Below are 17,500 nucleotides of genomic sequence, written 5' to 3'. Positions count from 1 at the left end.
AAATAATGTACAATGTATAGAGCTGGAGTATTAATTTGAACAGTGAAGTTTCAGACTCTGCCACAGAATGTCCCAGAGGTAATAATGATATTAGTGCTGATGACGATGACAATGATGACGATGACGATGATGAAGATGTAATAAGGCGATAGGTCGCCAGTCGTCGGCGCTGTCCTTGTTCCCATTCTTTTTTGGTACCAGTGTTATGATACTGTGTTTCCAGTCTGGGGGGACTTTTTGATATCTTAAACAGGTGTTAAAGACGGCCGTAAAAATTGGTGCCAGTTTGTTTATATTTTGTTTTATATATTTATAGGTGACACCGGGTGACTTTTCATTAGGTAATTTTTTTAACACAGCTTGTGAGTTCGTCGATTGTAAACTCACTTGTTGATGGTGTCCATGCGGGAGGGGGGATAGTGACATCATCGGACCAGGGTGTGTCACTAATGTTTATATTGTTTCGTTGACATTTTTCTTTATAGGCAGTCTCTACTGTGTTGATATCTATCTCACAACTTGAGTGTGTTTGTTTACATCCGTTTCTAATAATATCAATAGCTTTTCGTTGGTGGTTTACGAATATTGCTGTGAGTTCTTGTCATGTCACCTCTTTTTCCTCCTGTGCTCTTGGTGTGTTGTTTTGGATAAGGGAGGGCATAATGGAGGACTTTATATCTATTATTTTTATTTTGATGTATTTTAATAGAGCTTCATAATTGTTGATCGGGTCTTTTATAATTTTTTTTCATCGGTCCATCTGGGAATTTTGTTAAGATTCGTTTGCAGTAGCGGAGAAATTCAATGCTAAACGGCTGTCCATTATCGGGTCTTTGGATTTGGAGTGTGTTGTTTTTTATGAAAACACTGTGTAGTGTTGAAAATAATTTTATCCATTTTGATCGGTTGGAGTGACAAAAAGTTGGTTTAATTTTAATGGTTTGTGTAGATATAGTCTGTCTGAACATACCTTCTTGTTGTATAAACTTATTCCAAGAAGAATTACTGGTCGGTTCATGCTGATACTGGAGCCAATTAGAAATGTCAAACAAATCACAATCACTATTTCCGCCATTCACAACACGTTTTACAACATTGTAACCATTCTGTCCGACGTCTAGTCGAATTTTACCACTTTTGATACACTCTTTGGCAAGAAATCTGATCCTTATCACAAGTCCTATACTCCTTCTAGACATTGTCTGTTTTTACGAGGACAGCTACCACGGATGATGGATACAAGAGACGGTAGATCTAGAGACTACGAGAGACCCGACTGACCTGTCCGCCATCTTGAACATACATACATACATACACACATACATACATACATACATATATACATTGTTAGATGGACACATAGATAGTGAGGAACGAGTGAGAGCGCGTTAAAAAGAGAGAGCGAGAAAGGGAGTAAAAAAGAAACATATAAAAAGCCGGAGAGAGAGAGAGAGAGAGAGAGAGAGAGAGAGAGAGAGAGAGAGAGAGAGAGAGAGAGAGAGAGAGAGAGAGAGAGAGAGAGAAAGAGAGAAGTGCAATATTGTCGCCGAGTGATAATCCTCAACAAATGTTACGATCACCAAGTGACATCTATACAAGATATTAAACAACAGAGATTGCCCTTCGCATGTTTCCTCGGTTAAAACATGTTACACACATTCCTCCACTCGACCCAAGAATGAATGAGTAACTTGGCTGCAACTCTTTCACATTGACTGTAAGATTTCTTGCACAAAAAAGGATGTCCAAAATTAATGACTAGCTCAGTGTGAGACATGACTCTTAGGGTTTATATGAGTTTTTACCTTTATGCGTACTGAGCATCATAATGCAGTCAGTGGCTATGCGCTATCATATGAATATTTTAATTTGTCTATATCCCTTTCTATACAGTGAGCAATTCTTCTCGCTAATAAACTCCTGTTCAAAGTTTAATATAAACATGGAAGTCGTTCTGGACACGAAATCACACAGCTCTGTAATAGACCCGTATCCAGAGGTAATGAATTCCAACAGTGACTATGACAAACATGACATTTCTCCAACAACTAAATGCAGAACATGGTGTCTACAAAACCAAAAAACCATCGAGATGGAACTGAGTCTTCATCCAAATCCTCACCAAAAGCAGCAGCATCACGTGTTTTCTGTGAACTCAAACAATCCATTCCCCCTCAATCCATGGGACTCAAGTCCATCACATTCAAGGCAATCTTCACATTCCAGTCTGGACACTGTGGACGATGTCAGCATGACCACCGCCAAAGTTGAAGTTTTGACACATCAAAGGGAGGCAAATGATGATGATGATGAACTTTGTATGACCCCAGCCAAAAGACCAATTCACAATGATAACATTCTCAACCAAAATAGTTTTAATGATAATACATACACCGCAAGGAATAGTAACACAAACAGCAGCAATAACAACAATAATAACAACAACATTATCAATGTCAAAAAAAGCAACAACTGCTTCTACAACACAAGCATTAACAATGACAACAGCGATGCCACTGATAACAACAATAACAACAATGCCGAGAGTTATAATCGACCTCAAACTTCCACTTCGAAACGAAACAACTTCCTTCAGGTGCCAAGCCCTCAAAAGCATCGCATTAATACACACAACTTCTCACAATACAATTCCACTAACACCAGATGTCAGGATAACTTCCCCCTAACCACAAATATCCAAAATGGCTGGCATGATTTCCAAAACCAATCACCTCGTAATTACACAGAGGCGCCACAACGCGCAAAAACAACACACCAAGAACACGATAACACGTATGAAGTTTGCATACCCAAGATCTCCGTTGAACCTTATGAACGAGAAACCTTGTCATCAATATATTCACATCATTTGTACTACAGCCCGGCGTCTGTAGCGGAAAGTAGTCAGGACAGTTATTCCGTGAGGACCGACTACTCCACATCAAATTCAATACTTCAACAACTACAGCAACAGCAAACGACACTGTTTCCACCACTGCCAACCCCACCGCCATGTCTACCTAAGCTCATACCGTCATCGCCAAAATCACCAACTACAGCAGCCACAAGAACTCCAATTGAACGGGTGCCATTATGTTCCAACAAACGGCCAAATCACAAAATGTCAAAATCCCACACATCCCTCCTCCATACTGAGAACGAAAGCTTCTTGGTAGAGACGTGTTTTGACAGGACAAATTCTAACTCAATCATGACTGTAAACATCGCGGACACTCAAGACTATGAGAATCCGGTTAAATCAAAAATCCAAATTCAGGAAGAAACGGGCTTCTTGCGCCGGAAATCCGAAATGAAGAACTACAGATTTAGCAGTGAAAAATTCCGAAGAGTAAAAAGACAAAAAGCTTGCAGGACGATCTTAGCAGTGATCTGCATTGGGATGTCTGTGATCAGTTTTGCAACATCTTGCTACATTCTGGTGTATATAATGAGATCCAATCCTCTTCAACAACAACAACAACAACAACAACAGCAGCAATCACAACAACTTCAACAACAACCACAACAACAAATCGTAAGTTTCATTTTTATTATGATAGGTAAACCAATATTGACTTTATGATCTTGTATTCTGGAATGTATGTACCATGATATAATTACACATAAACATGACACCATCCACCCTTTCTCACGACACACACGTAACCAGTCAACTGGGCACTCTGGAAAAACACGTATTTAAAAATATGGCCAGAAAACTCGTACTTCAAATATCGATCGATTTGAATGACCCTTATTTGGTAAGAATTATCAAACCTGGGACTTTGCGAAGACTTCATTGAAGTCCCAGGTTTGAGAGTTTTTGCGAAGAGAGGGTCATATATATATATATATATATATATATATATATATATATATATATATATATATATGACCCTCTCTTCGCAAAAACTCTCAAACCTGGGACGATATATATATATATAAATCTATCTATCTCACTTTCTCTGTCCATTTTTATTTATTTTTATTTTTCTTATTATCATTATTGTTATTATTATTGTTATTATTATTATTATTATTATTATTATTATTATTATTATTATTATTATTATTATTATTATTATTATTATTATTATTATTATTATTATTATTATAGTGCCTCCTACCCACGTCCTACCCATGACGATCGAATGTTCCTAGAATTAACGAGTAAATGAGGTTTCTGGTAAGTGGATGAATAAATGATTGAATGAGTAACTAATTGATTGAGGGAGTTAGTGGGTGATTGAATGATTGATTGGTGAATTGGTGAGTGATTGAAGGAGTGAATGAGTGAGTGATTGTTACCTTACACAAAACCATCAACGACCCAAACTCACCAATCATCATCCCAAACTACATAAAAAGCAAATCAGATTGATACGCGACACGTAGATACAATGGATCTCAATACATACAACCATAAGAACAGACATAATATACAAACACAGCTTTTTGACACGTACCATAAATAACTGCCATGTCCTGCCAATGGACATAACGAACGTTGAATGCTTGGAAACTTTCAAAACAGTTTTGAATTCACTCCGTCGTCAAAGTAATCTGTGACTGTTCCCTGTTTTGATTGGACTGCATCTGAACATTTGCAGTGATGGGCCCGTGGGGCCTTTTGCAAATACAAGCCATTGAAGGTTGAAGATTGAGTGAATGAATGAATGAATGAATTAATGAACGAATGAATGAATGACTGAATTAATGAATGAATGAATGACTGAGTGAGTAAGTGAATACATTTATTGAGAGGGTGAATAATTGATGAGTGAATGAATGAGTGATTGAATGGGTGAATACATTTATTGAGTGGGCGAATAATTGATGAGTGAATGAATGAGTGATTGAATGGGTGCAATGAACGAGTGAGTGAATGAGTGAACGAGTAAGTGGGTGAATGAATGGGTGATTGTCAGCGTAGCCTTCTTGAATCTACAGCCTGAGCCTTCCCTAAACATTAACCCCACAATACAATACGACGACCACCAAAAGAAACTGTGAAGAGGGTTGTCATTAGTAGTACTCGATATCAAAGTGACCCTGGGCTGCTACAAGCTGTGGACTGTAAAAAGTAAGAAACAAAAATGAATATAACACCGTCAAAAATGAACTAAATACCAAACACGGAACGTTTCGGGCTCAAAACCTTTCTTCAGCCAACAAACAAAAAGCAATAAAGACATAAATACATTAGTCAATTCCAGATTGTTTCTAGTAATATCTTTATGTCTTTTTGTTTTTAGGTGCGGCTATGTGGTCTAGTGGTATGGCACTCGCTTTCCGATCGGAAGGTCCTGGGTTCGAGCCTCGCTCGGCGCATAGTTGCGTCCTTGGAAAAGGCTCGGTACTCACATTCTCTCACCGTACTCAGGTGTAAAATGAGTACTTGGCCGTTAACAACGTTGTCTTTGTCCGAAAAATTGTAATATCGCCTGACAGGCGTCATGTCCCGTCCTACATGTTAAATGTTGCTGTTGACCAGGGACCCCTTGTAAAGCGCTTTGAGCACATTTTAGTGGATATTGCGCTATATAAAAAAGCTCCAAAAAAATTGTTTTTTTTTTATTTTTTGTTGGCTGAAGAAGGGTTTTGAGCCCGAAACGTTCCGTGTCTGGTATTTTGTTCTTTTTTTAAGTTGTTCTGTTGATTTTTGTTTATTTCTTATTACTCAATGAATTGTTGAACTATTGATTACTAGTCACTGTTTACTTACATAAGGTGATCGTCGACTTGTTTTGTCGTTGTGATGTGATCGTTTTTAGTAAGTCTTGGGCTCGAGTTTATGAGGCCTGCGGTGTCAGTGACTAAGGGATGACGGAAATTAGAGAATGAATGCGAGAGAAAATGAGTGAGTGAATGAGAGACCGAGTGAGAGAATGAGTAGGAGAATTAGTGAATGAAAGACCCCATTTGTTTTTGTTTTTTGTTAGTTTGTTTTTTGTTTTTTTGTTTTGTGTTTGTTTTGTTTGTTTGTTTGTTTGTTTGTTTGTTTGTTTGTTTGTTTGTTGTTTTTGTTTTTTTTTTGTGTGTGGTCCCAACAGCTCAATTGCTAGAGCATTCGCCTTATACGCAAAGGGACCGAGATCGATCCCGGGTGAAGTCGAGTTTCGTTTTGTTTTTTGTTTTGTTTTTTTTTTGTTTTTTGTTTTGTTTTTTGTTGGGGTTTTTTTTTTTTTTTGGTTGTTTTGTTGTTGGTTTTTTTTTGTTTTTGTTTTTTTTTTTGGAAGGGGGGGGGGGGGGATTTGTTTTGACCCCTATGTCCATCCAACAGTGATTGGGTAGCTGGGTCTGTTAGATCTGAAGGAAATTGACTATAGCGTCCTATCCAGAGGGTAGCAAACAATTTCTATTTTCTGTTCCATGTTATAAAAACCGGGATTAACTCCGGCTCCATGAGCCTAATGGCTCTGAATGACAACTACAGCTACTTGACATAACTAACCGTCTTCTGACGAATGTCTTCCACAGAGAAACAAAGTGATCACAGTCCCCTGTGGCGTGTTACGTCACGTAAAGGGAAACAATACTAACTCTACTGCTGTTAAAGAGACCACCCAAAGTAGTGGACCGTCAGGTGATGAACCCATTACGATGTGCCAAACGCCCTTGAGACGTATGCACAGTAACGCAGGTAAATTTTAGATATTGATGCTATGCGTTGAGTCAAAATAATAACCTCACAACATCCGACAGTCGGATATAACGTATCAACACACAAGACTATAAGAAACCTAAAACGTTTTTGTCTGATTAATACAGTAATTTAGTGAGAACTACTCTCTTAAAAAGCTGGATAAAGACAATAACTAAGTGCTGAGTGACGTCAATCTCGCTCCTTCTAAATGACCAATCGTCTCCGAAAAAAATGAATTGAATAGGAAATTGAATGTCCAGCCACAATCATTGGTTGGTGGCGACGAGTACATATATTCAGGTCCGAAATCCGAACGTCCATATGGGCCTAGTTTAACATTGTTGTGATGGACAATATTTTGCATCATTTTTTGAGACTTCCATTACAACAACGAGCCCATAAGGAATTGGGTTATCAGACCTGATGTTAATTTCTATTTTTTTTATGGTGGATGATAAATACAATTTCTTACAGTGCAAAAGAAATTGAGCTTTTATATATCGCAATATCCACTAAACGTGCTCAAAGCGCTTTGCAAAGTGTCCCTGACCAACAGCAACACCTGACATGTAGAACGAGACATGACGCCTGTTAGGCGATATTACAATTTCTTCCGACATAGACAACGCTATTATCGTCCAAGTACTCATTTTACACCTGAGTACGGTGAGAGAATGTGAGTAAAGAGACTTTTCCAAGGACTCAACAATGCGCCAAGAGAGGTTCGAATCCAGGACCTTCCAATCCGAAAGCGAATGTCATACCACAAGACCACATAGGCGCACAAATACCCAAAATTAATTACCATTTTAATCGTATATTATTTGCATTTCAAGTCTTCCCATGGAATAAACATAAGGTCAAATTTCCTCTTGGAGATATATACAGTAGAAACCATTTATAACAGGCCCGGTTATAACACGGATCGGGTATAACAGGGATTTTTCAAGGGAGGTAATCGATGTATTAGATCACTTGAAAAAGTCAATTATGTGCTTATGTCCCTTGTATTTCTGATGTAACAGGGATCGGCTATAACAGGACTTTTGCTCTGGTCCCACCATCCCTGTTATATTAGGTTTCCACTGTAGTAACGGGAATTTTATTTTATTTTGTGCCGTCTTCAACCAGATGCCAAAACAAATATTAAAAATATTAATGACTAAGAACGTGACATTTTAATTTTCTGTTGCTATGATATACAGTGCGACGTGCACTCATTTGCAGGTCTGATAGTACAGTTGGTAAAGCAGCATTCGTTTCACACGCAAAAAGACCGAGATCGATCCGCGGGTGAAGGGGAGATTTTTTTTTTTCTGAGCTCCTCCTCAATCTGTCTACCCAGCAGTCATTGGGTTGCTAGGTCTTTCAGATGTGGCGGAAAGTAATTACCGTCCTATCCAAAGGGTAGTAAACAAGCAATTGCTATTGTCTGTATCCTTTTATAGAAACTGGGATATACTCCGGCTCCATATGTCTAATGGCTCTGAAGGACTATTTTTTTTTATATATCATTTATCTTCAATAAAACATATTACATCGCTCTAGGTTCAAATTTTGGATACAAGATGGAGACTATTTGGACATATCTTAAGGAGAGACAGAAATATTCTAACTAATAAGGCAATGAATGGCAGACCAAGCGGACATAACAAGCAAAAAGGCAGACCAACGACAAGCACAATATACACTACGATAAATAAAGACCTCAAGCTCCTAAATGACACACGAGAACTGAGATGCAAAATGGATTTCGAAAACCTGAGATCCATCGCAGCAGACCGTCCGTCATCAGTGGAAAGAACTCGCTCAACAAATCAGAGAAGCTGCCAAAGAGTCCCAGTCCGAGGATTAGTAGACGATCGGCAATGAGTCAAGTAAGCCAAAGCATATTACCCAAATCCACCTCTTGTAGTTCGCACTATGGAGTCGAATTTTTGCATTGAAATCAGCTCAACATAATTCCGTTTTATAGCGGCTGGTCATAGTTTCAGTTCAGTAGTCCTTCAGAGCCATTAGGCCCATGTAGCCGGAGTTAACCGGGCATTTGCAATTGCTTGCCACCCTGTGGCAAAGTACTTTCCGGAATATCTAAAAGACCCGGATACTTAATCATTGTTGGATTGACAAGGGGAGGGTGCGATGTGAGGCGAGTGCTCTACCAACTGAGCTATCGGGACACCTTAGTCATAATAAGGCCATGTATATATTTCTTTTAATATATAAGAACCGATATGATGTTTCAGGCGGTCACCCAGCCTTCGCAAAGCACGTCTACCTGGAAGTCACCAAGCACGGTATGTTTTGTCTGTTTGTCTGTTTGCTTGTCGGCCAATTTTGAGAAAACTAGAATTTTTCTAGAATTAAGACAGTTGTTCTCCATATTTGGAGGTTTAAATCATCATCACCATCATCATCATCATCATCATCACAATCATCATCATCATCATCATCATCATCATCATCACAATCATCATCATCATCATCATCATCATCATCATCATCATCATCATCATCATTACCACCACCATCCTCATCACCATCATCATCATCATCATCATCATCATCATCATCCTCATCCTCATCATCATCACCATCATCATCATTACCATCATCATCATCATCAGCAGCAGCAGCAGCAGCAGCAGCAGCAGCAGTAACAGCAGCATCATCATCGCAATCATCATCCTCATCTTCTTCATCACCGTCATTACTGTTATTTGAAAAACCCTCCCATTTCAATTCCCGCCCACATCCGGTTCCAGCTTTCGAAGACAACGAGCCAGTGGAGTTCACAAGACTAGCACGTCAGACCAAACACAATGGCGACGGGAATGACGAAAACGACGATCGCCACAGTCTGGCAGTGAATAAGACTGGGATCTATTTTGTGTATTTCGGGGTCCACTTGGTGTATGAATACACCACAAGATGCAGATGGTTAGAACAAAAAGTAGGTCAGAATATGTTACCCACCTCCTCTTATCGACATTATGTTGAGGTGAATCAGAGTCAAAAAATTGAAGTCAATTTTAAAATGTTAGAAATACCGTACTGAGTACTCTGAAAAAAGATCCATATTTAAAAATTTGGCCTGAAACCTCGTCCTTCAAATATTCGATCAATCTAAATGCCCCTCAATTTGGCAAAATCTCTCAAACCTGGGACTTCTATTATCATTATTATTTTCATCATCATCATCATCATCATCATCATCATCATCATCATCATCATCATCATCATCATCATCATCATCATCATCATTTTAATCATTATTAATATTATTACTATTATTATTATTATTATTATTATTATTATTATTATTATTATTATTATTATTATTATTATTATTATTATTATTATTATTATTATTATTATTATTTTATTATTATTATTAATATCATCATGATCATCATTCTTAATAGTATAATGATTACCATACTATCATCAACACCTTACTAATCATCATATCATCATCTATTCCAGACAGCATCCACATATCTCGTGAAGACGGACCCTAAGGGCATCGACCATGGGTTGGTCCGTAATGAACACACGTGCTGTGAGTCGTGTCGAACTGAGAAAACCACGGAATTTGCAGGTATGAGTTACGTTGTGTATGTGTGTGTGTGTGTTTGTGTGTTTGTGTGCGTGTATGTGTGTATGTGTGTTTTTGTGTGTGTATGTGTGTGTTTGTGTGTGTGTTTCTGAGCGTGTGTGTGTGTATGTGTGTGTGTTTGTGTGTGTGTGCGTGTATGTGTATTTGTGTGTGTGTATGTGTGTGTGTTTGTATGTGTTCTTGTGTTTGTTTGTATGAGTGTGTGTATGTGTATGTGTGTTTGTGTGTGTGTGTGTTTGTATGTTTGTGTGTGTGTGTTTGTGTTTTGTGTGTGTATGTGTGTGTTTGTATGTTTGTATGTGTGTTTGTTTGTATGAGTGTGTGTGTGTATGTGTGTTTGTGTGTGTGTTTGTGTGTATGTGTGTATGTATGTGTGTATGTGTGTGTGTATGAGTGTGTGTGTATGTGTGTGTGTGAGTGTGTGTATGTGTGTGTGTGAGTGTGTGTGTATGTGTGTGTGAGTGTGTGTGTATGTGTGTGTGTGTATGAGTGTGTGTATGTGTGTGTTTGTGTGTGTGTATGTGTGTGTTTGTGTATGTATGTGTGTATGTGTGTGTGTGTGAATATGTGTGTATGTGGGTGAATGTGTGTGTATGTGTGTGTGTGAATGTGTGTGTATGTGTGTGTGTATGAGTGTGTGTGTATGTGTGTGTGTATGTGTGTTTGTGTGTGTGTTTGTGTGTATGTGTGTATCTGTATGTGTGTGTGTTTGTGTGTTTATGTGTGTGTGTGTGAGTGTGTGTGTGTGTATGTGTGTGTGTGGACACAGCATAAATCACCTGCTATTCAACCCAAACAATTAATCATCGTCCTTACATTTTCCACCTTGGATCCGGTACTCAACTATTGACGTCACTCGGCTCCTTGTTATTGTTTTTAGCCAGCCCATTTTTGGAGTAGTTCTCACCAAATTCTCTCAATCAAGACTATAGATAGTATGCAGATGACGTCACTCAGGCCATTGTTATTGTTTTTGCCATCCGCGTTTGTGAGTTGTTCTAACTAAACTGTATTAACCAGACTATAAAAGTTCATGGTTAAACAGAGTGTGTGTGTTGGTCCGTTATACTTCCGGATGGCAATGTTGTGAACTCCTTGGCCAAGCGCATTCTATCTATAAACGTTCAAGACTACAGGTAGTTTTGTGTTTTGGTCCGTTATATTTATATCCGGCAGGCGGATTTTATGGGTATTTTGCCAAACGCAAATCATCATTTATCGACCAAATTCAGCCCCTTGATGACAGAATCAGTAAGAATCTCACTCCCTTATTAGGCTTTTAATGAAATCGGGTCGAACGAGACGCCGAACGCCGAACCCGAACGGATATAGCCTTCTCACGTGACCATGAACGAGATCTGGATAGTGAAGACTCTCAAGCGGTATGCAGCATCGGATCTAAGGTCACGTGATAGAGGATAGCTTGGGTTGCTGTTGGCTTGTGTTAGGGGAGGGCAAGGTCAGTGTCATTCAATAGTATATAATTGTGCACGTGGCGCTCTATACAGAGAGAAAATTATAAATTGATTACGGGCGATGGTGGGGGGAGGGGGGAGGGGGGGGGGTTGACCCACAAACGATCGAGGTGTTGGGCTTCGGGTAGACCATGATACGAAATCAAAGAGAAAAGGCCGCTGGTACTTGGATGGTGGAAATGGGTGGGGGGGGGGGGGGGGGGGGGGGGGGGGGGGGGGGAGGGGGGGTAGTGACAATCAGCATGGGATGTATATATTAACATTAATAATATAGGCAATAGATGACCAGGGATGTGTATTGTTTGTGTATTGTTTGTATATGTTTGTGTGTGTGTGTTTGTGTGTATGTGTGCGCGCGCGTGTGTGTGAAAGAGATTACACAAAAATACCTTTCTCGGGAGCTTCCAAATGATTACGTATACGATAAATTTGAAAACCACATTGTTGAACAGCTTGCAAAAAGGAGAACATTTATCTTTGTTTCACAAAAATAGGTTTAAAAATTTAAAACATTTCTTGCAGATTGATTTTGAAAAAAATATTGCTCAATTTTTTTAATTTAATGATAGTTTCTTTATTTTCCGGTCGGTTTTCTTGATTTATATCTCATTTTTCAATTCTCAATGCGACGAGCACACTGATGTATCTCGTGTGATTCAAAAGCGTTGTTTGTTTTTTTAATATATATATACTGAGAGTCCTCACTAATTAATTCCTGAGCGTTGATGTGGTGACGCAGTTATTACATACAAGACCTTGCAGTCGAGTCGGCAGGGCTTTTGGGTTACACAATCACTATTTACCCATCGGTCAGCGGTACTCTTTGATGTATACAACACTCACCGCCTTTACGCAAAGCCGCCTGCCCATAAATCAAAAGATGGTCTCCTAACTGTTCACAAGCGAACTGTCAAACGAGCAATCGATGATTGGATAAGAATCTCAAGATCTCATATAATAAGGTAAGTTTTGGAGAGGTGATATCCCCCCACCCGTCATCGGACAGAACTTTCATTGCGTTATATCATATTAGCTCCGCCTCCTCTTTCTATTCCGGAGTGACGAGATTAGACGAGAGGACGCGAGAAAAAACTGATCACGTGATCGGTAAGTCGTTCGTTTGGTGTCCGTTCGGTGAGCAACTATAACTCTGTATTATCTCTCCCCCAACTCCGCTCCTGCGCCACTTCTTACGTTATCTTATTATTTATTCTTATCATTGTTATTATTATTATTATTATTATTATTATTATTATTATTATTATTATTATTATTATTATTATTATTATTATTATTATATTATTATTATTATTATTATTATCATTACCATCATTATATTATCATTATTATGGTTATTATTATTATTATTATTATTATTATTATTATTATTATTATTATTATTATTATCATCATCATCATCATTATTATTATTATTATTATTATTATTATTATTATTATTATTATTATTATTATTATTATTATTATCATTACCATCATTATTATTATTATTATTATTATTATTAGTAGTAGTAGTAGTAGTAGTAGTAGTAGTAGTAGTAGTAGTAGTAGTAGTAGTAATAGTAGTAGTAGTAGTAGTAGTAGTAGTAGTAGTAGTAGTAGTAGTAGTAGTAGTAGTAGTAGTAGTAGTAGTATCATTATTTTATTATCATTACCATCATTCTTATTATTATTATTCTTATTATCATTATTATATATTATTATTATTATTATTATTAGTAGTAGTAGTAGTAGTAGTAGTAGTAGTAGTAGTAGTAGTAGTAGTAGTAGTAGTAGTAGTAGTAGTAGTAGTAGTAGTAGTAGTAGTAGTAGTAGTAGTAGTGTTGTTATAATATCATTATTATTATTATTATTATTAATATTATTATTATTATTATTATTATTATTATTATTATTATTATTATTATTATTATTATTATTATTATTATTATTATTATTATTATTATTATTGCTTGTTATTTAAGCTAAAAAATTATTACTAAAAGCATGTTATCCCTTTATTATATTATAATTGTTAGAATAATTTGTTCAGAGAGATGTTATGACTATTGGCCAATGGCCTTAAATAAACATTTGCTTTGATTTGACTTGATTTGGACAGTCCATTCGTGTTATTTGTCGTCTTCTCAAATCGGACCATGGAGTTTTGTGACTCTATTATAAGGCCAACCTGCTCCGTTTGCACTTTTCGGGCGACTGAAGTTATGCGTTTACCCAAAATGCTCACAACATCCGCCAAGTGGATATAAGGTACCAACAACACGTGTAACTATGTGTAACCTTGAACGTATAGAGTCTGATTGCAGATTGATAGAGTTTTGTGAGAACTACTTATATATAAAAAATGGCTGATTAAAAACAATTACAAAGAGCTGATTGGCCCAAATAAACCGTCTTTTAATTAAGTGGTCCTTCACACACGTTAAGTCAATGTATCCGGAGACTAATCCCGGTTTCTATGGCGTGAAATGCCAATTTTTTACTCATTTGATAGCACGCAAGTCCGCAACGTATTTTTCGCCACATCTAACAGACTACCCAGCTACCCAATCACTGATGGATGGACGGGGTCTCTATGGTCTATTCCCAGGCATCGGCCGCAGTGTAGCGCCGCAAATTGAGCTTGGGATACTTGCTCAAGGCCACACTCGGTACCTTTCGGGTGCATTACAAATATAAAGCAAAGACCGTACCGCTGAGGCACGCTGCCAATGAGTAGCCACTTTATTAACGTCTGTATAACATGACATATCTTTAAAAAACCTGTCCGATATTCTTATTCTAAAGTGTGGGGAAGGGTGAAATTTATAAAATGATGTACGTTTTGGCCATATTATTTGTTTAATAATTTACACTCTGGGAGCGGGGGGGGGGGGGGGGGGGGGGGGGGCATTTTGTGGGCACGTCTTTGTCACCCCATTCCACGGAACTCAAATTAACCCTCTCCTTACCAACTACTACAGGAAAATCGTCACATTCGTTACGATACAACCAACATTTTTCTGACCCAGATTTGATTTGTTTTAAATCACAATATTTACAGAAAAGGTGTTGTTATGTATACAAGGACTTAATACTGTTTTGTAAAGTTTGTTTTTGATCTACAAAAGTATGTAGATATATCCTGCACTTTGAGCGCTTAAATTTGAGTTTAAAAAATCAATTTGTGTGTTGGGTAGGTATGAGATTTGAGTAAAAGTTTTGAGAATTGTTGGTAAGGAGAGAGTTAACCCCCCTTCACAATTTGTCGTTATCTCTTACCTACAGGAGGCCTGTTCCGTCTGGAAAAGAACAGCAGGATACACGTGGAGGTGTCAGAGCCGTCTTTGGTGGAGACGGGCAAGAACACATTTGTGGGTTATTTCCTGGTGGACACAAGCTTTGATTTGCCTGAGGATGTGATTTTCTCAACCTGACATTTAATTTACCGAAAAAAAAATTCCCTAAATCGATACAGATTCAAAGAGGTGAATCAGGACAAGTAGGAAACGGTAAGGGTTGCCTGAACCCGGTCATCGTGAAAATACTAACAGAAAGAGTGAACACGGAGAGGTTTCGTATGGGAACAAAAGAGACAATGGACGTTTCGGGTACAAACCCTTCGTCAGCACAACAATACACAAATAAATGTGGAAAATAAATAAAATAAAGTGCAAAATAGTTTGCATTTTATTTTATATATTTTCCGCGTTTATTTGTGTATTGTTGTGCTGACGAAAGATTTGTACCCGAAACGTCCATTGTCTGTTTTGTACCCCATACGAAGCGTCTCCGTGTTCACTCTTTCGTTAGTATTTTCATGAATCAGGACTTGTGGCGTGGCATGCTTACAGTATAAGGTGGTGCCAGAATCAGAAGAAAATGACTTAAAACATGCCATATTTGTAAATATAAAAAAAGAAAGGAAAAAAATTAAAGAAAAGACTTACTAAAATAAGTAAGAGGGGGTATAGACCATTTTTAAGTTATATTATTTTAAAAATGCTGTAATCCATTTTTAAAAGATGGATGCGGAGTTATAGCCCTATATAAGTTTTCAGCATTATAATTATTATTATTATTGTTAATTCGGTCCTAAGGGGGCAGCGTGGCTCAGTGTCAGAGGTACGGTCGTTGCTTCGCACCCAAAAGGTACCGAGTTCGATCATTCGCCGCTGATTGGGGAAGAGGAGGAGGAGAAGAAGAAGAAGAAGAAGAAGAAGAAGAAGAAGAAGAAGAAGAAGAAGAAGAAGAAGAAGAAGAAGAATTATTTTACAAATTATATTTATTATTATTGTGTTCTGCGTGTCTAACTTACCGAATACTTTTATTATTGTCCATTATTTATGTCTAATCATTTGTAAATACTTTTTAAACAAAATCGCGTTACGTAATATGTGTGTACATAATTGTAAAGACAATACTTTTTATAAATAATTGTAACGTGAGGTGTGTAAATAGTGTAAATAAAAATTTTTTATTCTCTATTGTCTTCTGGCACTTTTCTACTCACTTCATATCTTGTTGTTACCAACATAAGTGCCTGCTCCACTCACTTTTCTGAATTAAAAAATTCACCCCATACACCGGAGCATACTCAATGTCTCAATCGTTTCTATGTTATATGTTTGTGATGAGAATATTGGCTATTAAGCTTAACTGCTGGTCAAAATTACTTCGCGATGGTGGTGAACGAATCGGCGATCTCAAGAAGTGGGTGAGAGAGGGATCTAGAAATGACTTTGGGTTTGAAACGAATATTTTTGTGTTCGTGGATAGCTCACACGGTAGAGCCACGCTCTCACCTGCCAGGCGGAGTTGTCGTACCAATAAGGTCGCAGGTTCAAACCCCACCACCGCCGCGAAAAAATTTTTTATTCTCTATTGTCTTCTGGCACTTTTCTACTCACTTCATATCTTGTTGTTACCAACATAAGTGCCTGCTCCACTCACTTTTCTGAATTAAAAAATTCACCCCATACACCGGAGCATACTCAATGTCTCAATCGTTTCTATGTTATATGTTTGTGATGAGAATATTGGCTATTAAGCTTAACTGCTGGTCAAAATTACTTCGCGATGGTGGTGAACGAATCGGCGATCTCAAGAAGTGGGTGAGAGAGGGATCTAGAAATGACTTTGGGTTTGAAACGAATATTTTTGTGTTCGTGGATAGCTCACACGGTAGAGCCACGCTCTCACCTGCCAGGCGGAGTTGTCGTACCAATAAGGTCGCAGGTTCAAACCCCACACCGCCGCGAAAAAATTTTTATTCTCTATTGTCTTCTGGCACTTTTCTACTCACTTCATATCTTAGAGTATAGGATAAGGACAGGACGGCCAAACGAATACTGGCTCATATAAACAAAAAAAAACTTCCCCACCACACCACACCCTCCGCTCATTGTCACCCCGCGCAGGCAACGGGGGAAAGATGAAACGTGCCGAGTTGACGCCACCTTCGTGGAGCGACGCACGAGTCATCAAATATTAAATTCAAAACAAAAAGCAGTATGTGCTAAATTTTTAATTTTATCAAAATTTTAAAATTGAAGTTTTTTGTTTGGTTGACATGCTAATCTACGGAAAATATAGGGCGGCACAAAACAACTTCGCTCTATTGACCGACCGCCAGTGATACATGCATACATACATACATACATACATACATACATCATAAATACATACACACACATACACACATACATACATACATACATACATACATACATACATACATACATACATACATACATACATACA

The 17,500-nt window shown here is 37.9% G+C and overlaps 1 protein-coding gene across 2 annotated transcripts in view; it reads left to right on the top strand.

The window, feature by feature from the left end:
• LOC144972283 (uncharacterized) overlaps positions 1-16,550 on the top strand; it is an 18,018-nt gene extending 1,468 nt beyond the window's left edge. Inside the window, exons 2-8 of one of the 2 annotated variants that reach the window (XR_013645327.1) lie at positions 1,894-3,535; positions 6,481-6,643; positions 8,893-8,943; positions 9,412-9,599; positions 10,133-10,247; positions 15,026-15,249; positions 15,838-16,550. Coding sequence is in view for 1 of the 2 variants with exons in the window: in XM_078913370.1 (XP_078769496.1) it covers positions 1,943-3,535; positions 6,481-6,643; positions 8,893-8,943; positions 9,412-9,599; positions 10,133-10,247; positions 15,026-15,174 (2,259 nt within the window). In the remaining variant the exon portion in view is untranslated. Of the gene's footprint in view, positions 1-1,893; positions 3,536-6,480; positions 6,644-8,892; positions 8,944-9,411; positions 9,600-10,132; positions 10,248-15,025; positions 15,363-15,837 lie in introns of those variants that run through there. The other variant, XM_078913370.1, reaches the window with a different exon arrangement.
• The last annotated feature ends 950 nt before the right edge of the window (positions 16,551-17,500 follow it).

The sequence above is a fragment of the Berghia stephanieae genome, chromosome 5, assembly GCF_034508935.2.
Source record: "Berghia stephanieae isolate SIO BIC M18660-M18661 chromosome 5, UCSD_Bste_1.3, whole genome shotgun sequence".
Lineage (NCBI taxonomy): Eukaryota > Metazoa > Mollusca > Gastropoda > Nudibranchia > Aeolidiidae > Berghia > Berghia stephanieae.
Note: the sequence above shows the minus strand (reverse complement) of the source record. Positions and strands in the feature narration are given on the sequence as shown.